The following is a 27536-nucleotide window of genomic DNA, read 5'->3' on the forward strand; positions in this document are numbered from 1 at the left end:
CTGCGCCTGCGCAGTCTCTGCCCACGCGGCGCCCGCGAGCGCCCGGTCCCGCTTCGCCACACAAGGTTTGAGCCCTGCGAGCCCCGGTGGCTCGGCGGCGGCGCCGTCCCGGCCTCCTCGTCGGCGTGCCCCCGCTCACTCGCGGGCTCTCGGCTTTCACGTCAGGGGCGCGCCGCGGAGATGGCGGCTCAGAAGATAAACGAGGGGCTCGAGCACCTCGCCAAAGCCGAGAAATAGTGAGTGAGAGGCCCAGCGAGGGCGTAGGCGGGCGCCGGGGCCGGGCCTGACTCAGCACCGGGTGGGGGCGCGGGGGCGGGGCGGGGCCGGGAGGACGGGGCCGCCGCGCCCCGGAAGCGCTGCCGTTGTCCGCCGGAAGTCTTAGCGCCTCGGGCCTCGGGGGGCGTCGCGGCTTCCACGGGCCGGGGTCTCCAAGGCCGCTCTCGGGCCGCAGGTGCGTGGTGGGGGGGCGGGCGGCGTCCGGGGCCAGGAGCCCCTCTCCTTCCCGTCTCCCTGTGGGAGCCGGAGCTGCCCGGGATGGGGGCGCGGGGCTGCAGGTTCGCCCTGAGGGCCCTCAGCCGTGGGCACCCGGCTTGTCCTGCTGCTCCGGCCCTTCCACGCCCGGCCCCCCCGGTTCACGGCTTCCTCCGACTCGCTCGCCAGCCGCAGGTGCTGGGAAGGCCGCCTGGCGCTGCGTTAGTTAGGTGGTGCCGCACCTGCGGTCGGCAGAGGCTCTGGTTTTCGCGGGAGGCAGCGGGGCCGCGTTTCCGTGTTTGCGCCTCGGGACCGCAGGGCACAGGGAGGTAAGGACGGTAATACAGCTGTGTTTAGCCTGGGGAAAATGTAGGAAGATTTCCCACAGGGGATTTCTGAGCAGGGCTGGGAAGTAAGGAATGTTGAGACGGAGGCGGAGTCTGCGCTCGGGATGAAGTGTGTGCGGGGCCCAGGGACCGCACTGTGGTTGCGGAGCTGAGGGCTGCGTGCGAGCGGAGAAGAGTGGGGCGGACCTTAGGTTTTCTAGAGGTGAGTAGCCAGTGGGACGTGGCCGGGGTTAATTTTGGCAGGAGAAAGGTGGCAGCATGGAGAATGGACTGGGGGGAGAGGAGAGTCGTAAGTTGGGCATAGTCCGTAAGCATTCATTTAGCAAGTGGTCGCTGTGCGTACTAGCCACTGGGGATACAGGAGTAACCAAAGTGGTTCCTTCCTCAAGAGCTTAGCGTTCAGAGGAGGGCGGACAGGTAAACGGACGAGCGAAAATACAGTAGGAAATACTGTAATAGATGTCTACAGTGGTTTCACAGGAGATAGAATGTAAGGAAAAGGTAGTATCACCAGGGCGGAGGGGGTGGAGGAGGGGGCACAGCCAGAAGGCGACTTTCCCTTGACTGCTTAGGAGGCTGGCGTGATGGGAGCCCGGAGGAGAGTAACGATGGAAGGGCCGGCCCGAGCGACTGGTTGGAATCGACAAACTTCAGTGACTTGACTGGGTGTGGAGGGAAGGGGCAACTCCCAGGTTTCTAACTTGGGAGATGGAGTGGAGGATAGAGGAACTGGGCAGGTGGGTAGGACTGGGGCAGGGAGATGTTGGATTCGGGCTTGAATGTGATACTTCAAGTACTTCGAGACAAGAGTTGTCAGTAGCTGGCAGGAAGAATAGGCCAGGGGTTTGAGAGAAGCCTTGGTTTTTCTAAGGATAAGGTTCAGTATTGCCAAGTAGTCTTGTGGTTGTAATTGATCCCTTCACGCAGGTTGGTCCTGTGGAAATTGATTAATCAAACTGTTGGCCTCAGCAGAATTTCCTTATTGAGTCTTGATGAAAACAGTCGAAAGCATTAACAGGTAGAGCCCATTAAATCTTAATTAACCAGGTGTCTTCTCTCTCCCTAACTAAAGGTGCTTGGCTGACTAGGGGTGATTTGCTGTATTTAAAACTTCTAGCTCTTTCCACATGTAGTACATAATGCAAGCAGATGATTGTATCTTGGTTTTGGTGGGATGTAAAAATATTTTAAGATACAGAATATAACGAGTGCTTTGGGGTAGGGGTGGAGGATTAGAATTTTGCTGTTTACGACACTTGCTCCATTTTGTGGATTAGAGTAGACAGGCTGCAATTGAAAGATTTTAGTTTTCTGAGCAATGATGTTCTTAGTAAGCTTGAAAATTGTTTACAAATCTGAATTTTAAAACAGTATTACACAAACGTTAAAATAAATTTAATTGGTGAAAAAGTTCAAAGGAACAAAATGAAATGTACTTCTGCGGACTCTTGGAGCCTCCCCATCTGACTGTTATGGTGCTCCCCTGATTCCTTTGAAGCTAACAGTCATTTGTCAGCAGGCTGTCTCTAACTGGATTGAAATTTAGAGTTTAAGGTGTTGTTGACTTACCAATTCTTATGCACACTCAGATTTGACAGTCACTGGGTTAAACTGTAAGTCTGAAGTTATTTTAAAATTTAAAAAAGTATTGCAGAAAGGTCAAGTAAGAGAAGAAGTCAGGGTTGATTGTCCTTTGGTGTGGCATCTGAGATGCCAAGTGACCCTGGAGGGCAGCTTCTGTCTCTAACTTCCTTGCCTTTCCGGTTGTCCTTCCTGATCACTGGTGGCTAGTTGCAGCCTTATTGCTGACCCCCTCTGTCCCTCTGAATGTCTGCTTTCTGTAGTCTTTCAGGGCTTGTTACAGTCCAGATTGCTGCTGCCACCCCAGAGTTTCTGGTTCAGTAGGGCTGGGATGGGGCTCAACAATTTCTACATTCCGGCACATTTGCAGGAAATGTGTGCTGCTGCTAGGCTGGGGACCATGCAGGAGAATGCCCATTCTGTGTGGATGCTACTCTGACATTTCAAAAGGGAGTCACCACGTTCATGACGGTGGGAGGTAACGTGGTGAGGCTATGTGTGATTATCAGTGAGTTTGGACGGAGGTGGGGAGTTTGTACCTGATGGCCCCCTCCCCCCTTTTTAATGACTTGTGGGGTCCTTATAAGCAGGGTTCTGACTTATAAATGTGGTTGGTAACTCCTGTTAAATGTTTTCCTTTCATTTTAGCCTGAAAACTGGTTTTCTGAAATGGAAGCCGGATTATGACAGTGCTGCTTCTGAATATGGAAAAGCAGGTGCGTATGACTGTGGCCCGTCCCGCAGATGTCTTGAGCTGGGCTGATAACGTCATCTCGGCGTAATTCTTAGTCTTAATGCTTCCCATAGCAGCGTTTTAATCGTTAAAAAAACCAAAACAAAACCCAAACTGCCCAAACCCTTGCGTTTTTCCATGTGTTGTTTTATGATGTGTTACGTTGTCACCTCTCCGAGGACAGCAGAGACCGGTAGGCTTGGCGGGCACCGCTGTCGGCTTTTAACGTTGTTTATGTGTTCCTGAACTTCGCTCAGTTCATACGACTTTAGGGAGTTTTGTCGTATTTTTCTACTACCTATTATTGAATAAAGATTTTCTCAACGTGTTACAATATGCAGGCTGTGTCCTCAACCGGTCACCTGCAGTGCGTGGCTCTGCTCCTGACGACCTTCCCTTCCAGATGTGCTGATAAATGTTCATGAAGCGTTAAGCTATATGCCTGCTTTAATAAATGTATCTGCATGCAAGATAAAAATGATTTGAAATTTCCAACAGGAAGGGGATTCATTAAAAATTCAGCATTTTTAGTTATGGAATGATAGCTTTCAGAACCTATCCGTGATTATCTTGGATATAAAGCATAATGCAATTTTGAAGTGCGCTGGACACACGTTACTGTGTGTTTCAGCGGTAGCCCCGAGCACATCTGTTAGCCTTGCATAGAGATCACCTGGGAAATGTGCTTTTGGCAAACTAGTTTTAGTATATCACCACAAAAAAAGAAATCGGGTAAACTGAAACTAATCGTAATATAGGATGAATTTTCCAGGTAGTAAAAGAAATGATAGCAAATTAATCTTTAGCTCTTTTATTTAAATCCTAGGTAAATTCTCTCTGTTGCATCATGCAAGTTACTATATCGTATTTAGAAGGAATATCATTACAAGTTCAAATTTTATGTGGATTTTATGGACACCCTTGTATAAGAACACTTTTAATTGGAGAGCATAACATTGTGCAGGTCTCCACGAGAGAAATTTAACACAGAACTGTTTTATGCATCTGAAACTGTGAGCTGTTTTCAGAAATAAATATTTCAGGTCAAATTTTCCCATTAAAGCATGATTCATTTAGTTTCTTTAAAGGGTTATACAAGGTAACATTTCATCAGTAGAATTAAATTTTTTCAAAAAGCAAAATGTGGAAATTCAGGAATGAAAATAGTTTCTGTTGTTTGTTTATTTTCAACATTTTATTAAAGAGAATTTTTTTAACATTTTTTATTGATTTATAATCATTTTACAATGTTGTATCAAATTCCAGTGTACAGCACAACTTTTCAGTTATACATGAACATATATATATTCATTGTCACATTTTTTTCTCTGTGAGCTACCACAAGATCTTGTCCATATTTCCCTGTGCTATACAGTGTAATCTTGTTTATCTATTCTACAATTTTGAACTCCCAGTCTATCTCTTCCCACCCTCCGCCCCCTTGGCAACCACAAGTTTGTATTCTATGTCTGTGAGTCTGTTTCTGTTTTGTATTTATGCTTTGTTTTTTTTTAGATTCCATGTATGAGTCATCTCATATGATATTTTTCTTTCTCTTTCTGGCTTACTTCACTTAGAATGACATTCTCCAGCAACATCCATGTTGCTACAAATGGCATTATGTTGTCGGTTTTTATGACTGAGTAGTATTCCATTGTATAAATATACCACATCTTCTTTATCCAGTCATCTGTTGATGGACATTTAGGCTGTTAAGAATTTTAAGAGTATCTTTTTAACAAAAATTTTTTTAGGCAGTAACCTTTTTATTTATTTGTAAGCAACATTTTATAAGTCTATAAGATCATATTTTAAGGGCACTCCAAATTGTTTTTGCTCTTCTGATGACACTTCTACAACAGCGAGCAATATATTTTTGCTCTTTGAGCAGTGAGAGGTCTTTTTCACAGAAACCTAAATAGTGTAAAAGCTTTATTTATTAAAAAAAACCCACTTAATTATTTAGACATTTATTTAAAGATTGTGCCAAAAGGAAGATTTGTGATAAAAATATTAAGTGTGTTTATTGGTCTTTAGTTTCAGAATAGTTTAAAAGGTAGAATAAGCTGTAACTAAAGCACTGTTTGCATTATTAAACGTGAAACTGGTGCAGTCAGGTACTGGTCTGTGACAGCCTGTTACTTGGGTGTAGAGGCTTGGCTGATGGGATCTTAGTGTCTCAAAGCTTAGATGCCCGTGTTAGGCTTGATTTTGAGTGGAAGTAGCACTGATTTATTGCCCGTAGTCTGTAATGTAAAAACTTCTGAAAATACTTTCAAATTGTTGATAATCAAAAAAGTTGTAAGAAAATGGCTTATAAAAAAGTAGTATTTATAGTTTTATGAAACTTCCTAAGTTTTTGATTAAAGTAAGCATCACATGTATTTTCTGATATTTCATGCACCATGCAGATTTTGGTAATGATTCATTTGCCATTTTTTTAATGGTGGAAATAAAGTCTTTTATTTTCCTTTATTTCAGCTGTTGCTTTTAAAAATGCCAAACAGTTTGAGCAAGCAAAAGATGCCTGCCTGAGAGAAGCTGCTGCCCACGAGAATAACAGGGCGTATCTTTTTCAGCCTTTATAAACTTTATAAATTGCCATAAATTTGCTGCATGTGGAGTACAGTGCTATTAAATTAGAAGCCAGTTAGAAAAAGGCTGCATTTTTAAAGTCTGAAGGTGCATTCATAGAGACTTGCTCATAAGGGCCACACTTCTATGCAGAGCTACGTTTGAGAGTTTGTGGATTTGCTTGGTGGTGGTTTTACTTGGGATGAAGTGAGGGAAATACAGGACAGGGGCTGAGAAATGAGAAGTGCACGGTGGGGAATGTACAAACGGTGATGGAAAAATCTTTAAAATTGTCTTTGTTAGGTATTTGAAATAAAATTTTTAAGTAGTTCAAAACAGATTTTCCTAAAGTATTTTAAATCTTAACTAAAAAAAGTTTATTTTATCTCACTTGCAAATTACAGTTATTAAAACTTTGCATTTTAGTAAAACTTCAGATTAACGTATAGTGGAAATAGCTTAAAAATCTACATAGTGTTTTGTCACTGTCTTTGTGAATTACGTGGTATTTAAGAGACCTGAACAGGCATTGAATGATGTCTTCTGTACCTGATGGGAGGGCTTGTCTTTTCAAATGAACTGGGGCAATGATTTGGTGAATGCTGTTTTTTAAATAGTAGACGTTTAGAAACTGATTTGCTTTTTTTCCTTAATTTTGACTTTGTTGCATCCATTCAGTCTTTTTCATGCTGCCAAGTAAGTAAATGTTCTCCACGTGTTCATGTATTTGTAGATGATTGATTTAAATGTTGCTCTTCTCCTATAGGTCAGTAAATTTTTCCTAAGTTATAAATTCATAAATAGCGAATTAATTTGTATTGACTAAAATAGTCATTTCCATTTGTTTCAGTCTTCACCCGAATCTTTAAAATAAAGTCACTCCTAACTAAGAAATTCAGTGTTTAAGTTAAATTCAGCATCGTGTTTTCAGGACTGTTTTGTTCAGTAACCTGTGGAAAACCGAGTTTTACAGTCTCTTTTTCTCCCTCCTTGGAGAGAAGCAGGAAGCTTTCTCCTGCTTTTGTGGAGAAAAACACTCGTTTCAAAACTTAGATTTAGGTTTGTCAGGTAGGAAGTCACTTGACCTTTCTGGGTGTTACTTAATTTTGTATTTGCAAAATGAAATCCCTTTAACTTAGATGTCTGCCGTTCCCAAGGCAATGTTGCCCGCGGAAATAAAATGAAGAAAAATTATGTCGTGCGGTATTGAGAGACTAAAGTAAATACATGCTGCCTGCGCCAGTTTCACCTCGTGTAACTGCTCGTACCTGCGGTAACTTTCCTCCTCCTCATTTCGTCAGAATCTCATCCGAGAAATTACCTTCTCTCTGCAGAGCCTACGAGCAGGCCGGCATGATGCTGAAGGTCAGTGACGGGTCACAGCCCTTACGTGAGTACGTGGTGAGCCACGAGGTGCGGGAGTGAACTTGTGCCGAGCCTGGGAAGTGCCCCTGCCGTGAGGCGAGAGGCGCTGAGGGTCCTCGTCCAGTGGCGCTGACTGGACCCCGGTGGCGCCTTCTGTGCGTCTCAGGCGGGAGCTTTAAAGGTGGAGCTTCGGAGAATACCTTGGCGGGAACTGGCAGGCGGGTCGAGCTTTGTGAGCAGGAGAGAGCGCCCCCTGGGGGCTCGCTGCTTTGGCGCCGCTCAGGACGCGGTAGCGGTGGACGCGGCCGGTCGTACTGCGCGCGGTCACAGAGTGAGCGTGGGTTATAAGCGGCAGTCGGCTTTGAAGAGACTCTTGACTTAAGCTGTTGCTGTTGAACTCTGGTTCTCTTTGGCTAGTGCTTCGCAGACGTGCCCAAGCCGCTTTTCGTATTTCTGCTTCGGAAAAGCAGGTTGGGAGTTAGCATCCTGCTGTGGTGAGACAGCGTGTTCCTGGCTGACACCGACTCCCCACGTTTGCCGTGGGGCAGCGGGGACGGAGCGTTTTCCTCGCCGTTTTTATGTGCCCTAATACGGTAAAAGCTGTGTTTACAATGACTTATTATGAAGCTGGGTTTTAAGAACTTAGACTTTCGTAAAACTTCGGTTCGTTTTTAATTACTAATTTATCATCTTAAATTACTGATTTTTAAAAAAATAAATACATGCTCATGTAGAACATTTAGAAATGCTGGAAGTATTAAAGACTGTTAGTAATAGCTGTTACCATGTTTAGTTTTTCCTTCTAGTTATTTTCTGTACACGTACATTCTCCTGTATGTGTGGACACAGAAAACAGGTGATGCTCTGCACACAGCTTTGTCTCTGACTGTTTACATTCAACTTCATGCACGTTTTCTAATGCCATTAGAAAAAATACTTTCATAATAATATATAAAGAGCTTTAAGCTTTCATAGTCTTTGAGCCAGGAATTCTAATTCTGTGATTCTGTCGTAAAGAAATAAATAGTAAAGATTTATGCATAAGGATGTTTATTGCTGTGCTATTTAAGGAAAAAATGGCAATTATCTAAATTTTTAATAATAGGAAAATGTAAGTTATGACGCTTTACTGTAATACAGCTATTGTAATAAAGCTTTTCTGGCTGAAACGTATAACTGAATTGATGTTTGATGATGCAAGCCAGGTTATTGGCAGCAGTTCCTTAGCAGCTAGAATTTTTTTCATAGCCGAGGAAGCCAGGTGTCTGCCCTGACCCTCCTCCGTCTCCCCCGAGGACGCTGAAGCTCCCGACTGGCTCCTGTGGTCCCGGGCACGTGTGCCTGTTGCTGGGGTGCACTGTCGCAGTCTGCAACTGCCGGAACGCTCTGATACAACGCTTAACACGGCCTCAGTTTATTTTCCAACATCTGTGCTAAAACTTGTCTTCGTTAGAGATTGTTATTCAGACTTCATTTCCCTTTAATTTGAGGATTTGAAAGGCACTGCTTTGAAGGAAGGAAAAATAACCTAACAGATAAGGGAAAAGACAGAGGGAAGTGCTGTCCTAGGCTCTCTCGTGTTTCCACCGAGTGCCTTTGGACTGGCCTCGGCTGCACGTGGTGTCCTGAGCTCTTGCTCGTCGGGTAGTTCTGTGGGCTGGCGCTCCCCAGCGAGGCTTGGGCAGTGCTGCTTTGTAGATGGAGGCCCTGGGAAGACGCGGGCTTGGTGGATAGGCCTCTGGTTCTGACGTTCTGCAGCTGTTAGGATTTGCAGAAGCGTCAAGGTGGCTGAGGCGCACAAGCCCCTGGGAGCAGGCAGTTCACTTTCTTCTTGATGATTTCGCCACACAGAACACGGCGCAGGGTGGAGAGGAGTGTGACTTTGCAGCGGGCAGCCTGTCGCTTTGTGGAGGAGAAGCAGCACTGTGGTTGGGTCCCGCTTTTCCCACTCCCTCTTGGTCTGACGTGCAGCCGGGCCAGGAAATTGCTCGTTTCTAAGCCTGCGGTGCTCACGTCACCCTGCCCTCGGCCTTCGTTCGCCCCTGCGCCGAGTCTGAAGGGTGCTTGTGACCATCCCCCAAATGCTCTGCAGGTTGTAGACTCTCAAGTCATGTTTGTGAGAGCAGTGAACGTGAGAATTGGGGGGAAAACACTCCGTAACAGCCAGGGTGCCCCTCTGGACTGAAGTGAAAGAAGTGCCTGTGTTGGGCGCACCTCCTCCCACCAGGTGCCCTCACCGCGGAGCCGAGGCTCCTGTGCCAGAACGGGCTTTCCCTGACGCCTGGGGATGTGTCACCATTCCGCGGGGGTTTGATAGCAGCTTTACTTTGTGTAGTAGCTTGAACCCTGTTTTGTTGTTAGTCTCCATGACTAAATACCAAAAAAAGGTATACTCAGAAGTCAGCAGCAACGAGACCAGCAAGTCTGTCCTAGAGAAATTGTCAGCCTAGTGAAGGACTAAAGAGCAGATCTGACAGCAGCCCAGGGGAGGTCTGCGTGGAGGCGACTCTGTGGTGCAGCATGTCTGCCTTAAGTAGGTAATGCCTGTAAACTGTACAGCTTTTCAATGGTTTTTTTCCCCACTGTTTTTTTTTTCCCCAAAGAGTGTACTTCTTTTTATATATGTATACTTTAATTGAATTGTAGTCAGTTTACAATCTTGTGACAGTTTCTGGTGTACAGTGTAATGCTTCAATCATACAGGAACATACATATATTCATTTTTGTACTTTCTACCATAAGTTACTGGAAAATGTTGAATACAGCTCCCGGTGCTGTACAGTATGAACATGTTCTTTATCTATTTTAATGTGTATTAGTTACTATCTGCAGATCTGACTTCCCGTTTACCCCCTTCCCACCCGCTCCCGCCCCTTACGTCCTGTTTTCTTTTTTTTTTTGCCTTGTTTCACCAGTTTCTCTTTAACATTTTTTGATTTATAATCATTTTACAGTGTTGTGTCAAATTCCAGTGTTCAGCACAATTTTTCAGTCATTCATGGACATATACACACTCATTGTCACATTTTTTTCTGAGTTATCATAACATTTTGTGTATATTTCCCTGTGCTATATAGTGTAATCTTGTTTATCTATTCTACAATTTTGAAATCCCAGTCTATCCCTTCCCACCCTCTACCCCCCTGGTAACCACAAGTCTGTATTCTCTGTCTGTGAGTCTATTTCTGTCCTGTATTTATGCTTTGTTTTTGTTTGTTTGTTTTTGTTTTTTAGATTCCACATATGAGCGATCTCATATGGTATTTTTCTTTCTCTTTCTGGCTTACTTCACTTAGAATGACATTCTCCAGGAGCATCCATGTTGCTGCAAATGGCATTATGTTGTCGGTTTTTATGGCTGAGTAGTATTCCATTGTATAAATATACCACATCTTCTTTATCCAGTCACCTGTTGATGGACATTTAGGCTGTTTCCATGTTTTGGCTATTGTAAATAGTGCTGCTATGAACATTGGGGTGCAGGTGTCATCCTGAAGTAGATTTCCTTCTGGATACAAGCCCAGGAGTGGGATTCCTGGGTCATATGGTAAGTCTATTCCTAGTCTTTTGAGGAATCTCCACACTGTTTTCCATAGTGGCTGCACCAAACTGCATTCCCACCAGCAGTGTAGGAGGGTTCCCCTTTCTCCACAGCCTCTCCAGCATTTGTCATTTGTGGATTTTTGAATGACGGCCATTCTGACTGGTGTGAGGTGTTACCTCATTATAGTTTTGATTTGCATTTCTCTGATAATTAGTGATATTGAACATTTTTTCATGTGCTTTTTGATCATTTGTATGTCTTCCTTGGAGAATTGCTTGTTTAGGTCTTCTGCCCATTTTTGGATTGGGTTGTTTATTTTTTTCTTATTGAGTCGTATGAGCTGCTTATATATTTTGGAGATCAAGCCTTTGTCGGTTTCACTTGCAAAAATTTTCTCCCATTCCGTAGGTTTTCTTCTTGTTTTACTTCTGGTTTCCTTTGCTCTGCAGAAGCTTGTAAGTTTCATTAGGTCCCATTTGTTTATTCTTGCTTTCATTTCTTCTAGGAGAAAATTTTTGGAATGTATGTCAGATAATGTTTTGCCTATGTTTTCTTCTAGGAGGTTTATTGTATCTTGTCTTATGTTTAAGTCTTTAATCCATTTTGAGTTGATTTTTGTATATGGTGTAAGGGTGTGTTCTAGCTTCATTGTTTTACATGCTGCTGTCCAGTTTTCCCAACACCATTTGCTGAAGAGACTGTCTTTATTCCATTGTATATTCTTGCCTCCTTTGTCGAAGATGAGTTGACCAAAAGTTTGTGGGTTCATTCCTGGGCTCTCTGTTCTGTTCCATTGGTCTATATGTCTGTTTTGGTACCAATACCATGCTGTCTTGATGACTGTAGCTCTACAGTATTGTCTGAAGTCTGGGAGAGTTATTCCTCCAGCCTCTTTCTTTCTCTTCAGTAATGCTTTGGCAATTCTAGGTCTTTGATCGTTCCATATAAATTTTATTATGATTTGTTCTAGTTCTGTGAAATATGTCCTGGGTAATTGGATAGGGACTGCATTAAATCTGTAGATTGCCTTGGGCAGTGTGACCATTTAACAATATTGATTCTTGCAATCCAAGAGCATGGAGCATCTTTCCATTTTTTAAAGTCTTCTTTAATTTCCTTCATCAATGGTTTATAGTTTCCTGTGTCTAATTCTTTCACCTCCTTGGTTAGATTTATTCCCAGATATTTTATTACTTTGGGTGCTATTTTAAAGGGGATTGTTTCTTTACTTTCTTTTTCTGTTGATTTATCGTTAGTGTAAAGAAATGCAACTGATTTTTGAACATTAATTTTGTAACCTGCTATCTTGCTGAATTCTTCAATCAGCTCTAGTAGCTTTTTTGTGGACCTTTTAGGGTTTTCTCTATATAGTAACATGTCATCAGCATATAATGACACTTTTACCTCTTCTTTTCCAATTTGGATCCCTTTTCTTTCTTTCTCTTGCCTGATTGCTGTGGCTAGGACTTCCAGGACTATGTTGAATAGGAATGGTGATAGTGGGCATCCTTGTCTTGTCCCAGATTTTAGTGGGAAACTTTTGAGTTTTTCACCGTTGAGAACTATGCTGGCTGTAGGTTTGTCATATATAGCTTTTATTATGTTGAGATATGTTCCCTCTATACCCACTTTGGCGAGAGTTTTTATCATAAATGGGTGTTGAATTTTATCAAATGCTTTTTCTGCATCGATTGAGATGATCATGTGGTTTTTGTCCTTTCTCTTGTTGATGTGATGTATTACATTGATTGATTTGCGTATGTTGAACCAGCCTTGTGTCCCTGGGATGAACCCCACTTGGTCATGATGCGTAATCTTTTTTATGTGTCGTTGGATTCTATTTGCTAAAATTTTGGTGAGGATTTTGGCGTCTATGTTCATCAGTGATATTGGCCTATAATTCTCTTTTTTTGTAGTGTCTTTGCCTGGTTTTGGTATCAGGGTGATGGTGGCTTCATAGAATGAGTTTGGGAGTATTCCCTCCTTTTCAATCTGGAAGAGTTTGAGAAGGACTGGTATGAGTTCTTCTTTGTATGTTTGGTAGAATTCCCCGGTGAAGCCGTCCGGTCCTGGACTTTTATTTGTAGGGAGGTTTTTAATTGCTATTTCTATTTCCTTTCTAGTGATCGGATTGTTCAAGTGTTCAGTTTCTTCTTGATTCAGTTTTGGTGGACAGTATGTTTCCAGAAACTTGTCCATCTCCTCTAGGTTATCCAGTTTGGTTCCATATAGTTTTTCATAATATTCTCGTATGATATTCTGTATTTCTATTTTGTTTGTTGTAATTTCTCCATTTTCTTTTCTTATTTTCCTAATTTGTGCTCTCTCTTTTTTCTTCTTTGTGAGTTTGGCCAGAGGTTTGTCGATTTTATTTACTTTTTCAAAAAACCAGCTTTTGGTTTGGTTGATTTTTTCTATGGTCTTGTTAATCTCTATTGTATTTAATTCCTCTCTGATCTTTATTATTTCCTTCCTTCTGCTGCTTTTTGGGGCTTTTTGTTCTTCTTTTTCTAATTGATTCAGGTGGTGGGTTAACTTGTTTATTTGAGATTGTTCTTTTTTTGAGGAAGGCCTGTATCGCTATAAACTTCCCTCTTAGCACTGCCTTTGCTGTGTCCCATAGGTTTTGAGTGGTTGTGCTTTCATTATCATTTGTCTCAAGGTATTTTTTAATTTCAGCTTTGATTTCCTCATTGATCCATTGTTTTTTCAATAACATATTGTTTAATCTCCATGCTTTTCTTTTTTTCTCCTTTGTTTCTCTGTTGTTGATTTCCGGTTTCATGGCATTGTGGTCAGTAAAGATGCTTGAGATAATTTCTATCTTCTTAAATTTGTTGAGGTTTCTTTTGTGTCCAAGTACATGATCGATCCTGGAAAATGTTCCATGTGCACTTGAAAAGAATGTATATTCTATTTTTGGGGGGTGTAAAGCTCTGAAAATATCCACCAAATCTAGTTTTTCTATTGTAGTATTTAATTTCTCTGTTGCCTTGTTTATTTTCTGTCTGGAAGATCTGTCTAGTGATGTTAATGCAGTGTTAAAATCTCCAACTATGATTGTATTCCCATCAATATCGCCCTTTATCTCTGTTAGTAATTCTTGTATGTACTTAGGTGCTCCTATATTGGGTGCATATATATTAACGAGTGTAATGTCTTCATCTTGTATCACTCCTTTAATCATTATAAAATGTCCCTCTTTATCTTTCTTTATGGCCTTTGTTTTAAAGTCTATTTTGTCTGAAATCAGTACTGCAACACCTGCTTTTTTGGCTTTTCCATTTGCATGGAATATCCTTTTCTGTCCTTTCACTCTCAATCTATATGTGTCCTTCTCCCTAAAGTGGGTCTCTTGTATGCAGCATATTGAAGGTTCTTGCTTTATAATCCACTCTGCCACTCTATGTCTTTTGACTGGAGCATTTAGTCCATTAACATTTACAGTAATTAATGATAGATGTGTGTTTATTGCCATTTTGAACTTATCTTTGCAGTTGAATTGGTATATCCTCTTTGTTCCTTTCTTCTTCCTTTCGTGGTTTGGTAATTTTCCTTTGTATTATCATGGATTTTATTTAATTTTTGTGACTCCCTTGTAAATTTTTGACTTGTGGTTACCCTTTTTTGTAAATCTATTAACCTATACCTGTTTTTATTAAACTGATAACAACATGATCTCAAACCCATCCTACTGTTAAAAAAATTTAAAAAAGAAAGAAAAAAAAATTCTATATTTCCCTGCCTCCCTCTCCCACTCTCAGTGATTTGTATGTCTTCTTTTGTAATTTCGTGTTTTCTTTATTTGTAATTCATGAGTTACCACCTTTCCAGTTGTACGTTTCTCATTTCTGTAACATCCTGCTGCTTTTCTATTTAGAATAGCCCTTTCAATATTTCTTTTAGCATGGGTTTAGTGTTGCTAAACCCCTGCAGCTTTTTTTTGTCTGTGAAACTCTTTATTTCTCCTTCTATCCTAAAGGATAGCCTTGCTGGATAAAGTATCCGAGGCTGCATCTTTTTTTCATTCAGGGCTTTGAATATATCTTGCCACTCCCTTCTGGCCTGTAGTATTTGTGTAGAGAAATCAGCTGATAGCCTTATGGGGGTTCCCTTGTAAATCACTCTTTGCTTTTCTCTTGCTGCCTTTAGAATCATTTATCCTTTACTCTGGCCATCTTGATTATGATATGTCTTGGTGTGGGTCTATTTGGGTTCTTCCTGTTTGGGACCCTCTGAGCTTCCTGTACTTGTATATCTGATTCCTTCTTTAAGTTTGGGAAGTTTTCAGTCATGATTTCTTCAAAAACCTTTTCAATCCCCTTTGATCCTTCTTCCCCTTCTGGGACCCCTATTATGCGAAGATTGGGATGCTTTATATTATCCCATAGGTCCCTTATGCTATTATCATTATTTTTTATTTGCTTATCTTGTAGTTCTTCTGAATGGGTGCTTTCTGTTGCCCTGTCTTCTAGATCACTAATTCGTTCCTCTGCATTAACTAGTCGGCTTTGCACAGCTGTTAGATCATTCCTCATCTCTGTCAATGAGTTTTCCCATTTTGCTTGGCTCTTCTTTATAGCTTCAATTTCATTTTTGACATATTTTATTTCTCTAAGCACTATCTCTTTTAATTCCTTCAGCAATTTGATCACTCCTTTTTTGAAATCTTGATCTAGTAGGCTATCGATGTCTATTTCATTGAGCTTTCTTTCAGGGGATACCTCTCTGGCACTGTGGTTTATGGAGTATCAGTTGTCTATTTTGGATCTTAAGGATTTTATCTATCTAATGCCTATTTAGGAATAGAACTTAGGAAAGAAAAAAAAAGAAAAAGAGAAAAAGATTTTTAAAAGAAGGGAGAAAAAGGGTTTGAAAACATTGTATAATGAATAATAGAAGAGCGGGTTGAAGCAGAGTATTAATCGGGTGGAGACGTCCTTTTAAAACCTTTAAAAAGAAAAAAAAGAAAAAAACAGGGGTGGAGAGATGAATATATGTGTTTGAAACCTGTGTCTAGTCAATAACCGGACATCAAAACTCAAGAGAAATAGAAATGAATTAAGAAGTAAAAATTAAGAGAGTAATTGAAAATAGAACAGGTAAAAACAGATTTAAAAAAAACAAACAAACAAAAAAAGGGGTTGTCGGTGTTCTCCTGGAGTCTGTGTGCTTTTAATGTGAAGTCCTTCTGTCTTCGTCCTGTTTTGGAAGCTCAGCTTGTTTTCATAGGCCCTCCGTTGGCGCCCTCTTCTGTGCTGCTCCCCAGCACCTGTCGGCAAGCAGATCGCGCCTCCTCCTAACACTGGGTCAGGTGCAGCTCTCCTCTGCTGTGGGCGGGCGGGTCACTGCCCCTCCGGATGCCGCAGTCAGATGTTGCAGACTGGCCAGGCAGGAGGGCGGGTCGTGCCCCCTCCCAGCATCTCGGTCAGGGGCTGTGTTCCTACCCTACAGGCGGGGGGCCGCTCTCCCCCTGCCTGCGCCGCCGGCAGCTCCGCCGCTCTGTGCTCTGCGCCGGCGCTCCGCCCTGGTCGCGCTCCGCGGGTGGGCTGGGGAAGACCGAGGGGCAGCCTCCTCCGTGCTCTGAGCCAAGACCCAGCTCCCTGTTTGTCTTTGTGGAGCAAGTTCTCTGAGGGACCAGGGTGGAAGGATCCTATCTTCCCCGGGCTGTAGGCCCGTCTCAGTCTGGCCCTTGAGGCTGCTAAGCCCTTCGGTGCGGACGCAGGTTTCGCCTCTGCCCCCGCCTGGGTGTTAAGCGCCAGAGAATATGGCGGCTGTGCCTGGGCCCCGCCTCTCTTCCCCTGAAAAGTTTCCGCGGGTTTTCAGAGATGGGGGTATGCACCCTTCCCCCGAGAGCACATCATCCTTGCTGTTTTATGGAGGGCCCAGGTTGTTCTGTACACCCACAGCCACGGCGCCCAGCCCCTTGCAGTCCCCCGGGGCTCCCTCCGTGCAGCCGCCCCCGTCCTCCGCCCGGCTTGTGCAGCCCGGCCCTGCCCGCCACTGCCGGCCCGCGTCTCAGGCTGGGTGTCGGGGGGACGCTCTGTGCCCGTTTAACTTAGTTCTGTCAGACACGGGCTGCTCTGTATAGATCCGAGCCTTGGAGGCTCCCCCTCCGTCCCGCTGGCCTCTCAGTTGGAGAGGGGAGACCCAGCGAGCGAGCGCCAGTCCTCCTTTGCCGCTCCCTCCCCGCGGGACCCGTCCCGCGCTGCTTTGCCTTTTGTTCTTTCTTTTTTCCTTTTCTCCTACCAGATTTTTGGCGTCTTTATCTTTTGAAGAGGGCGATGATCTGTTGGAGTTCCGCAGGTGCTCTGGTTGGCTGAGTGGGTCTGTAGATGAGGGTCTTGGTGTATTTGTGGGAGAGGGTGACTTACGAGCGTCCTTCTACTCCGCCATCTTGCCTCTTCTCTCCTGTCTGTTTTCTAAGTCTGCGAGTTGCTTTGTCGGTGAGTCCCTTTGTCTTTTTTTTTTTTTTTTTTAAGATTCCGCATGTTTTTCTTTCTCTTTCTGACTTAATTCACTTAGAATGACATTCCCCAGGTCCACCCATGTTGCTACAAATGGCATTATTTTTTTTAATGTCAGAATGTTTTGCCTGTGTTTCCTTCTAAGAGGTCGGTAGCGTCTGGGCTCATGTGTAAGCCTTTGAGCCCTTCCGAGTTTACGTTTGTGTGCGGAGTGAGGGAGTCCAGTTTTCCCAGCAGTATTTGCCGAAGAGACTGTATTTTTGCTCCACTGTATGTTCCTGCCTCCTTGGTCAAAGATTACTCGACCAGAAGTTTGCGTGTGCATTTCTGGGCTCTGCGCTCTGTTCCTTTGATTCGTGTGTCTGTTTTTGTACCAATACCATGCTGGGGTTTTTTTGTTTTGTCTTTTGGGTTTGTTTTAGTTGAGGTTCAGTCAGGTACAGCGTGTCGGGTTCTGGTGTACAGCACGGTGGCCCAGTCTCTCACACGTGTACGTGTGTTCGTTATCATAGTCCCCTCACTAAAGGTTATTGTGAGATACTGAATACAGTTCCCTGAGCCACACGGGAGAAACTCGTTTTCTCCTGCAGTCTGCTTTGCTGTGTAGTGGCTACTGTTTGCAATTCTCAGACTTGGAAATTTGTCCCTTCCCACTCCTTCCTTTCCCTGGCAGCCGTAAGATTGCTCACCATGTCTGCCAGTCTGTTTCTGTTTTGCAGAGGGGTCACAGTGTCTTTTTTTTCTTTTCTTTTACCGGATTTTGTGAGAATCCTCCTGTATTTTGATGCTAGAGACACTGCCCGAGGCAGTAGGTGTCTGTGCGATTCAGTGGGTTTGTAGGTGTGATAATGTTGCGTTGAGTGGGAGAGGCAAGCTGTGAGTCTCTCTACTTTGACGTCTTGGTACCAGCTCCTAGGTACCAGGTCTTTTAAAGTGTTGATTTGGAGATGGGGACCACTGCATGCTGAGACTTGCTCAGTAACAATGCAGAGACACTCTATGTGGGCGTTTCTTTGAATAAGAGGGCTGCAGACTCAGATGGAGGTTCGTCACGGGGTGGCTGTAAGGAGGCAGCCTGGGTGTGTGGGCAGGAGGTCCCAGGAGAAGTGCGGCCCCTCCCGGAGGTGGCAGACCGCTCCGGGGCCGCTGCTGCGCTGCGCAGCTCACCGGGGCCATCAGAAGCGCGAGCCTGCTGGCCTGTAGCATTTGATGTTTCTGTAGTAGGAAGACTTGCATAGAGTCTTTGTGAAACTAATTTTAAAATAGTGGATGGTTCAAGCAGCACCCCCTTGGAGGCGAGACAGCCTGGGCTGCCTTTGTGTGGGCCTCGTGCACGGTGGGGACTCACTAGTGTCCGGGAAGTGTAACTGCTTCGAGAGCGGGAAAGAGCACGTGCGGTGGTTTCTACCCTTTGTATAGTCCCCCTGACGCTCTGTAACGTGATGCACCGAGGAAGCTGAGCGGGATGGTTTTGGTTTGCGGAGTGAAGCTGATGGGGACCCGCCCTGTGAGGCGTTTCTACTTAAGTAGGTGCATCGTTGTGTCCTGTTGGGGGTCAGTCTTGTGCTTTCTTGAACTGGGGATAGCGGGGTTTCAGATTGTCAGCTCTGCGTTTCTTAGTGGATGCATCTGTTGATCTGTGCTGTGCTCTTTGCCTGAAGGAGATGCAGAAACTCCCAGAGGCTGTGCAGCTGATCGAGAAGGCCAGCACGATGTACCTGGAGAACGGCACTCCGGACACGGCGGCCATGGCCCTGGAGCGCGCCGGGAAGTGAGTGTGCAGCGCTCGGGCCACGTGGGCGGCTGCTGGTTTCAACAGAATCCTTTGAAAACCAGTTTTCCATATCTCATGGGAGTCAAATTTCCTTGTCTAATCTAGGCTTATAGAAAACGTAGATCCGGAAAAGGCTGTCCAGTTGTATCAACAGACAGCAAACGTGTTTGAAGTAAGTTTATTTTTTCTTTCTGTGTACTTAGAACGTTAGGTGCATAATATATAGGAAAACAGAAGTGCAGTAGGTACTTTGAAAACTTTTCTGTGCTCACAACTGAACTGCATTTTTCTATGAGTGAATGGATTAGCAGCTTTGGTGTCCACTCCCCCCCACCCCCGATGGAGTCCATTACTGTTTTTAATGAAATGATTGTTGGGGAAAGAAAGAAGATCTGCTACATGAGAGCAGCCAACAGTCTCTGTTCTTGGATCCCTGCAGAACGAGGAGCGCTTGAGGCAGGCGGTTGAGTTACTAGGAAAGGCGTCCAGGCTGCTGGTCCGGGGACGCAGGTACGTGTCCCCTGCACCTTCAGTCCACATTCAGGGACTCATACTTAATGGATGGAGGGTCTGTTCATGTTTTTGGTGCCGCCTTGAGCTGCCCCTGGGAGACCTGGTGTCCAGGAGACAGCGTGGAAGGGTCAGCTGCCGTTCTTGTGTGGGACCCCAGACGTGTCACGGCTGCTCTTGCCGCTTCAGACCTGACACAGCAGCGGGCGGAGAGCCGCTGTCCGGGTCTTTAGTTAACTTGGTTCAGTTGTGACGTCTCTCCAGGAGGAGTGTCTGTGCGTGTAAATGATGAGAGGCCCTGCCTGCTCCCCGAGTTGTGTCGCTAAGCAGCACTTTTTATCCTTCACACGTACAACCCACAGCACAAATAGCTGGACCGCAGGAACCTAGAGTCCTACTGGATTTTCCTTTTGTTTTTTACTTCCCTTCACTTTAAGCTTAGTAAACTATCTCTGTTACTAATAAAATTCTGAGCAGGAAAATGTGAGAGTAGAATGTTGAGGACACAGGTAAGTCTCTGCCCTCCTGCTGCCCTTCCTGGCCCTGGGAGCTGGTTGGGCTCATGGAGGCCCCAGGGAGCCTGTGAGGGTGAGGACAGAGTGGGAGGAGGGGCTCCTGAGGGGCCTGGTGGCCTTTCAGCAGAAGGAAAGAAGCCTTGTGATTGAGTACAGGGCAGCCTCCCCAGTCCTTGTCACACACGCCCCCAGAGCGGTTTGTTGACTGTGACGCTCATCACGCTGACCCCGTATGAAGTGACCTGTCCTTAGGTCGCTCCCGCTGTCCTCTTGGTGTCCAGAAGGGCAGGTCGAACACCCAGGGGCAGCTGGGGCACTGGGGAGAGTGCCGGACCTCCTCTTTCTCTGAAACTTGTGGCGACGAGCACGTAACAGCAGCCAGCTCTCTGGGGGTCGTCGGGACCTGCCTCCCCTCACTCTCTCTCTCTTCAGGTTTGATGAGGCGGCGCTCTCTATTCAGAAAGAGAAGAATATTTATAAGGAAATTGAGAATTACCCAACTTGTTACAAGGTACGGTGTGAAAGTGTTTGCTTCTGGCTTTACATTAGATCATTTTTCATATTGGTGTAGCTCTGCACCTAAGACAGGCTTCCAGGAATGTCTGTGTAGTTTTTGAAATAACACATTATGGGCCTCTATGTTTGGCCAAGGGGGAGGAAACCCACTGTAGCCTGTCCCTCCTGCTGAGCACCACCAGTGCAGAGGTCAGGGGCAGGGGCTCAACCGGGAGGGCAGCCAACGTGGAGCACGTGGAGAAGGGGCGGCTCAGGGTGGTTCCCGGTCCTCTCCCCGTGGGCTCTGGGTGCCCCGTCTTTCTACCCAGAAGAGCTGGGGACAGAGGCCCGTATTTCCCTCTCCTTCCTCCCTGGGCTGCTCTGGGGGGGCCTGTCCTGGAGCTGCAGTGGTGATGGCGGTGTGGGCGGACAAATGCCAGTGAGACCCAGTCTGCTCAGCTAGAGCAGGCGGGCGGGTGGCCGGGTAACACCCCAGAAAGGGGCCCCGAGTGTGGGAGGTCCGTGACGTGCTGCCGTCGTCAGGAGTGAAGGCTCATGTTGCCCGGAGAGGCCCAGGTGGTGGTGGGGTCACCCAGTCAGGACCTGAAGCCGCTGTCATCACTGCTCTGGGAGGCAGAGGTGAACACAGGTGAAATGGCCCGAAGGACTGATTTTTTCTTTTTTAAATGGAAATTATAAATGAACTAAATGAGAATTTTAGAACTGAAATAGTGTCTGAAATAAAATACTGGATGGGCTTAATCTGAAAATGGAGATGGCAGAAGATTCATTGAGCTTAGATAGGTCAGCGACGGTCATCTGAAAAGTGGACGTGAAAAAGACTGAGAAGTCCTTCATGAAGAGCTGTTTGTGGATAAGGTCTTGCCGGGCGTGGCTGTTGTGACGGGGGCTGCACTGGGTCTTAGGTGGCTCAGGGCTGTGCAGCCGTCTTGGACATGTTGACCTCCCAGACCCGGCGCACGAGGTGTCTTTCCATTTATTCCCTTCGTCAGTGTCTTACAGCTTTCAGCGTGCAGGTAACCTTGGCTAGGTTTACTCTAAGTATTCTGTTGTTTTTGATGCAAGGGAAATGTCTATGCCAGCTATAAAATTCTATTTTTTGTTTTTTAACATTTTTTTTCAGTTTTACTAGGTAAAAATTATTACAGTTTAACTGCACGTGTACATTATATTGCATATTAATACATATGTAAATATACTGCACCTTTTTTGTTTACATACATGTACTGAAGATTGTTTCTAAGAACAGATTAGAGCTTCAGCTTTTTAAACTTACATAGTTATCAAAGGAATAAAGCCAACCGCAAGATAAGAACAGATTTTGGTAATCCAATCATAATGGATAGTCAAATGTGCTTACACATATTCGGGAAATCAGTCGTTATTTATAACGTAGACAAGCAGTTCATTTGTGTCCTTATTTTCTTGTTTTTTAAGATTCTACATATAAGTGGTATCATGTGGCATTTTTTTTTTCCTTCCTGGCTCATTTCACTTAAAATGACGATCTTCAGGTCCATCGTGTTGCTGTAAATGGCATGATTTTACCCTTTTTTATGGCTGAGTAGTGTTCCGTTGTGTATATGTACCACATCTTTATCCAGTCTTCTGTTGATGGACATTTGGGTTATTTCCACGTCTTGGCTGTTGTAAATAGTGCTGCTGTGAACACTGGGGTGCAGTGGGATTGCTGGATCACATGGTAAGTCTGTTTTGAGTTTTTTAAGGACCATCCAAACTGTCCGTCACAGTGGCTGCACCAGGCTGCACTCCCGCCAGCAGCGCAGGAGGCTCCCTTTTCCCCACAGCCTCTCCGGCGCTTATCCTTCAGGGACCAGGGACCCTGGGGTGCCGGCCATCCTGGCTGCTGTGAGGTGGAACCTGTTGTGGTTTTGATTTGTGTTTCTCTGATAATTAGGGATATTGAGCTTTTTTTTCATGTGGTTACTGGCCATTTTTATGTCTTCATTGGAGAATTCCTTGTTTAGGTCTTCTCCCCATGTTTGGTTTGGGTTTTTTTTTTCTTATTAATTTGTATGAGCTGTTTATATATTTTGGAGATCAAGCCTCTGTCAGCTGAATCATTTGCAAATATTTTCTCCCATTCTGTAGTTGTCTTTTAGTTTTGCTGATGGTTTCCTTAGCTGTGCAAAAGCTTTTAAGTTTGTTTTTATTTCCATAAAATTCTGGTTTTTGAAGTGAAAAAGGGCTGCAAAATGACAAAATATTCTGTTTTTATGGGTGTGTTGTATTCCATTGCATGTATATGCTGCATCTTCTTTATCCATTCATGTATTGGTGTGCACTTAGGACGCTTCCCCATCTTGGCAGTTGTAAGTAGTGTAAGTTATTAGCAGGGTGTATGTATCTTTTTGAAGTAACGTTTTTGTTTTTGTTGGATATATGCCCAAGAGTGGAATTGCTGGGCCACATGGTGATTCTGTCTCTAAGTTATTGAGAAACCTCCATACTGTTTTCCATCGTGGCTACACCAGTGTACGTTCCCACCAAGAGTGTACAAGAATTCCCTTCTCCACATCCTCGCCAGCACTTGATACTTGTGTTCTTTTTCACGATGGCCGCTCTGACAGGTGTGAGGTGATGTCTCGCTGATTCTGATCTTCTGATCTGCATTTCCCTCATGTAAGTGATGTTGAGCGACTTCCCGTGTCCCTGTTGGCCACCTGCATTTCCTCTTTTGGAAAAGTGTTCAGTTCTGCCCATATTTTAAGTGGATTGGTTGTTTATTTTTTAATTGAAGTACAGTTGATTTTTTTCAAAAAAAGATTGAGCAGTACTTCATGAAGAGCTGTTTTGCCGATGAGATCTTATCAGTTGTGTCTGGTTTCATTAACCCGTTTGTTGGCTTACAAATAGTATCTGGTCATTCATCTTCCTCCTCATCTCTCTGGGACCCGAAGTAGAGTTGTGGCCTCTCCGTTTTCAGGACTGAACCTACATAGGGGTTCAGAAGAGCTGTTCTCTGTGACGTGGGGGTCGTGCTCTCTGCTCTGTTCCTCCAAGCGTGGTCCTTGGAGCGCAGGCCAGGAGCGCTGGGAACTGGCTAGGAGCCGCTGACTCTGGCTCCCCGGCCACCAGGTCTGCCCTCTCCGCAGGGCCCGGGCGGCTGTGTGCCCAGTGGGGCTTGAGATGTTCCTGGGTGTTCTCCCTGCGCCGTCCTGTGGAAGTTACTGCAGGATTCACAGATCTGTGTGTGTAAACCAAGACTGCAAATTCAGCTCCAGGTGTCAGGAAGTTGACTTCTCTGCACAGCTGTACACCTGACCCATGATGTCCTTTTGTTTTAGAAAACCATCGCCCAGGTCCTGGTCCACCTGCACAGGAATGACTACGTGGCTGCAGAGCGGTGTGTCCGGGAGAGCTACAGGTCAGGGCCCCGCCGCTCACTGCTTAGACAGGTGGTCCTGGCCCTGAGACCATGAGTTCTAAATTTAAGAGCAATAGCCACCATTTCAGCTTTTACGGCAGGATCTTTATGAGTTGTATTTGGGCCTATGTTTTCCTCCTCGGGGCCTCCATGGAAGTGCATGACGCGGGTGATTCTGTGACATTTAGCTTTCCCAGTAAAAGAGAACAGGAGGGAAAAAAGGCCCCAGGTAGTTTGTTACAGGAAGACTCTGGTCGTCTTGGTTAAAATGAGCAGCCTCAGTCCGGACCCCGACCATGCTGTCAGCTGTCCCGTGCTGCCACCCCACCCCCCCGTGACGATTTGAAGGGTCTCTAGCTGCTGTGAGACTCGGCCAGGGCGGGGCGGCCAGGGTCAGGCATAGACGGCTGTGTGCTTGTCCGCAGCATCCCCGGCTTCAACGGGAGCGAGGACTGTGCTGCCCTGGAGCGGCTCCTGGAGGGTTATGACCAGCAGGACCAAGACCAGGTGTGCGAGGTCTGCAGCTCGCCCCTCTTCAAGTACATGGACAATGACGTAAGTGCCCCCGGGGAGGAGGCTGCCAGGGAGACGGTTCTCCCTGGATGGAAAGGTCCTTCCTCTGTTACTTCTGATGCTCCTCCTCACAGGGGAGCGCCCTGGGGGTCACGGGGGGTTGGCTATGGGTGTCCCCCGACGGCATTTCCTCCCCTCCCACACCTCTCTCCCCGGCTCATGGCCAGGATCACGTTGGGGTTCTTCTGTGTAGACAGTGGTGCAGGCTCACTCGGGGTGGAGAAGCAGGCCCTTCCTCCCAGGGCGCTCCTGCGACAGCCTGGGGCGCAGCCTAGACGTGTCTTGTGTATTGTCCTTGACAGTATGCGAAGCTGGGCCTGAGCCTGGTGGTCCCGGGCGGCGGCGTCAAGAAGAAGGCGGCTGCCTCCCCCCAGCCTGCGCCCACCGGCGTCCCCGCGGCCGAGGAAGAGGAGGACGAGTACGCAGGGGGGCTGTGCTAGGGGGCGCTCCGGCCCGGCCCCGCTGCTCAGACACGCGGCTGTGTCCCTGGGCCGCTCGCCGCGCCCCCTGCCTGTGAGCATGGTTCTTCTTTCCCTGACAAGAGCTCTTGCAAGACACCAGCAGGGCTTAATGGAAGACGCTCTGTCGCACTTTAATACCGTCAATTTTAAAATCGGGAAACCTAACTCTAGACACGTTTGTTCTATACAAAAGGGATGGTAGGCACAGTTACCTCGTCTCTGGGGCTCCAGTAATTGACTGTTAGGGAAGTTTCCTTGCATTGAATTTAATAACTGCTGCTAAACGTGAAGTTTACCAGTATTTAAGTTATTAAATCTTCCGAGGTGAGATGGGGGCAGGAATCTGTTCTGAGCCTTACAATGTTGTTTAGCCCAGTACCAGACGCATTTAAAGTCTCCTCTTGTGCATCTGACAGCTTAGAAAGTAAGACAGACGCTACCTTCTGTAAATGTCTTCAGTTCTCTGAAATACGGGTAGTTTTTCACCTGAAAGATGCACAGTGACTCCCTAAACCCACTAGGTTCTTGACTCAGTGAGAACCAGCCAGCACCTTCCTCATGCATTCAAACCGCGCAGCGCACGTGTCCCGCTGATGGGGTGTATGTGCTGGGTGACGCTGGCTAGTCTTTCATTTCCCAGGCATTCCTTTCTGCCCTGTGTGCTTAGACCGCTCTCCCAGGCTCCTGAACAGTGGCAGTGTGCCTCCTGCAGGCAGATGCCGCCCGAGCGGCTTTCTGCTACCTTGGTGAGCTGGTAGTCACTGGACTTCAGGTAGAGCATCACACGTGGTTTCAGCTACTCGGGGCCCCATGGGAGTCAGGTAACATCCTTGTGAGGCGGCTGGATAGTGGGGTGGAAAGCCATCGAAGGTCTGATCCAAACCCTGAGCAGCGTGCTGTCTCCAGTTCCCCAGAAGGTCTGCGGTTCCCCAGTAGGTCTACGGACAGCAGTGCCCTCATACGCTGGGGTAACCTGCATGGGTTCAGGGAAGCTGTATTTAGGCATTGGCGTTTAATGACACGTTCATATCTTGGCGATCTTGTCACTGCTCTGCCCTCCAGATCCAGCAGAAACTTCGGGAGTCTCTTTCTGATGTGCATTTGAGCTAATTAACAATCCATTTAAACAGATTTAGCAACACTTAGAAGACATTTTAGACCCTTTGTTTATAGACAATATCCATTACAGCCTTGATTCTTTTTTCTTACGTAGTAAACAAAAGTGAATGCGTGAGTTGGTTCCCCTGCAGGGGCGGCGCAACTGAGCTGTCTACACACAAGGCTTGGACAGAGCACTCTCCTGGCCCACAGCTCCTGTAGGGGTGGGACATGGGTACCCACCAACGCCAGGGCTGTTGTATAGTGGCCAGTAACGAGTGTTTGTTCCATAGCTGATGCGTTCCATTTCCACTCACGTCAGTCTATCCTGAGAGCGCAGCGCACGCACGTTCTCCAGAGCTCGCGTCGTCGCTTAGCACAGCGGACTCCTGCACGAATGTGCTCAGAAGCTAGTAGTCAGTGTTCTGTTGTAAGTGCAGTCAGTCTGCAAAATATATTTAATATATTGAATCTGTATATATGCAGAGTGTGGTAATCTGTGTATGGAAATCTGTGCTTTGCTCCTGTTTCCTTTTCAGCTCTTTGAGTAGACTCTTAAACGTGTTACAGAAGTTATTGCTTCTATAGGAAGATAATTATGCTTCTATAGGAAGATAATTATGAAAATAAAATCTGAAACTGCAAGTATGATTATTCTTTCATTGATTTGTCTTTGCTTATTTCCTTTTTTTCCAAAGACACAGCCCCAATTATTTACCTGATTCCAGCTAATTAGACAAGAAACAGTATTTGTTCTCTCAGGCCGTACGCTCTGCTCTCTGGGAGTCAGTCAGTACCTTTAGGAGTTGTATACCTTCGGGGGCTACTCTAAACCCTTGGAGCTTTCTGAGGTGCCAATCGTCCAGTTCCTGTAATACTGTGTTCTCTGGCCCTGCTGAGGCAAGAATCTTCAGTACACCTTCCACAAGAGTAGTTCTTTCATTAAGTGAGGTAAAAATACATAGTGTTTTGTGTTTATGCATAGTTAGCACCCTAATTACCAGTGGACTTAATCATTTACGGGTGCATGCCATGTGTTAACTCGCAAGTTTTAGGTTGTGTGTTCAGTTACGTTTTATTGATGGCCTTTCTTAGGACTCGAGCCCAGGAGGTGGCCCCTGAGCTCTGCAGGACGGCTCCGGAGAGGGAGAGGAGGAGACAGGATATATAGGAGTTTTTGCCATGAAGACCAGGCAGTGGGAACCTCAAACGATTCCTGTTACTTCAGGGAAGCCGGGTAACTCAAGCTAAGGAATTGAGTGCTTTTCTGTGGGAGGATGCAAGAGTCTGGGCTTACTGAAATCACTCCTTTGATCCCTACCTGGCTGTCGGGGGCCGGTGTCCTGGGCTTCCTGTCCTGAGTCCCCTCGGGTGGCAGCAGAGGCCGGGCTGCCTGCCTGTCTCCATCCCGAGTTCCCTCCTGTTCGCTGTGGGGGCAGCTGCAGTGGCCGGTGTCCGCAGCGTCCTCTTACTGACAGGGCCGGTGGTGACTTTCATTCGTGGCCCTCCTCCTCGGTCCCATGCTTCATGTCCAGTTTCTGTCTCCAGTGCTAGCAGGCGTGTTCCTGTGACAGGCGAAGAGGATGCTGTTGACATGCAACTCAGGGTGCTCATTTTTG

General features: G+C 45.8%; 1 protein-coding gene across 6 annotated transcripts; it reads left to right on the plus strand.

The window, feature by feature from the left end:
- On the plus strand, window positions 1-26518 carry NAPG (NSF attachment protein gamma). Of its 6 annotated transcripts, none has more exons than XM_072949274.1 (12): window positions 1-236; window positions 3048-3115; window positions 5614-5698; window positions 6385-6402; window positions 7041-7107; window positions 18744-18853; window positions 18962-19028; window positions 19296-19366; window positions 20314-20392; window positions 23706-23785; window positions 24211-24340; window positions 24661-26518. In XM_072949274.1, the coding sequence occupies exons 1-12, from the start codon at window positions 181-183 to the stop codon at window positions 24796-24798; spliced, it is 969 nt and encodes a 322-aa protein (XP_072805375.1). In that variant the 5' UTR covers window positions 1-180; the 3' UTR covers window positions 24799-26518. The 6 variants fall into 6 exon arrangements, with proteins under 6 accessions (XP_072805375.1, XP_072805376.1, XP_072805377.1 ...); XM_072949275.1 differs by having other exon boundaries at window positions 3-236; window positions 7041-7071; XM_072949276.1 differs by lacking the exon at window positions 1-236 and adding an exon at window positions 332-451.
- Window positions 26519-27536: the final 1018 nt, after the last annotated feature.

This window comes from Vicugna pacos, chromosome 24, assembly GCF_048564905.1.
Source record: "Vicugna pacos chromosome 24, VicPac4, whole genome shotgun sequence".
Taxonomy (NCBI): Eukaryota; Metazoa; Chordata; class Mammalia; order Artiodactyla; family Camelidae; genus Vicugna; species Vicugna pacos.

What these genes read in the sequence shown, in the direction of transcription:
- NAPG (XM_072949271.1), top strand. Translation starts at nt 535, where the DNA reads ATGGGGGCGCGGGGCTGCAGGTTCGCCCTGAGGGCCCTCAGCCGTGGG. An exon ending in GGACCGCAGGGCACAGGGAG is followed by an intron (nt 801 to 3,047) that starts GTAAGGACGGTA and finishes CTTTCATTTTAG; the next exon opens with CCTGAAAACTGGTTTTCTGA. An exon ending in AGCCCTTACGTGAGTACGTG is followed by an intron (nt 7,108 to 18,743) that starts GTGAGCCACGAG and finishes CTTTGCCTGAAG; the next exon opens with GAGATGCAGAAACTCCCAGA.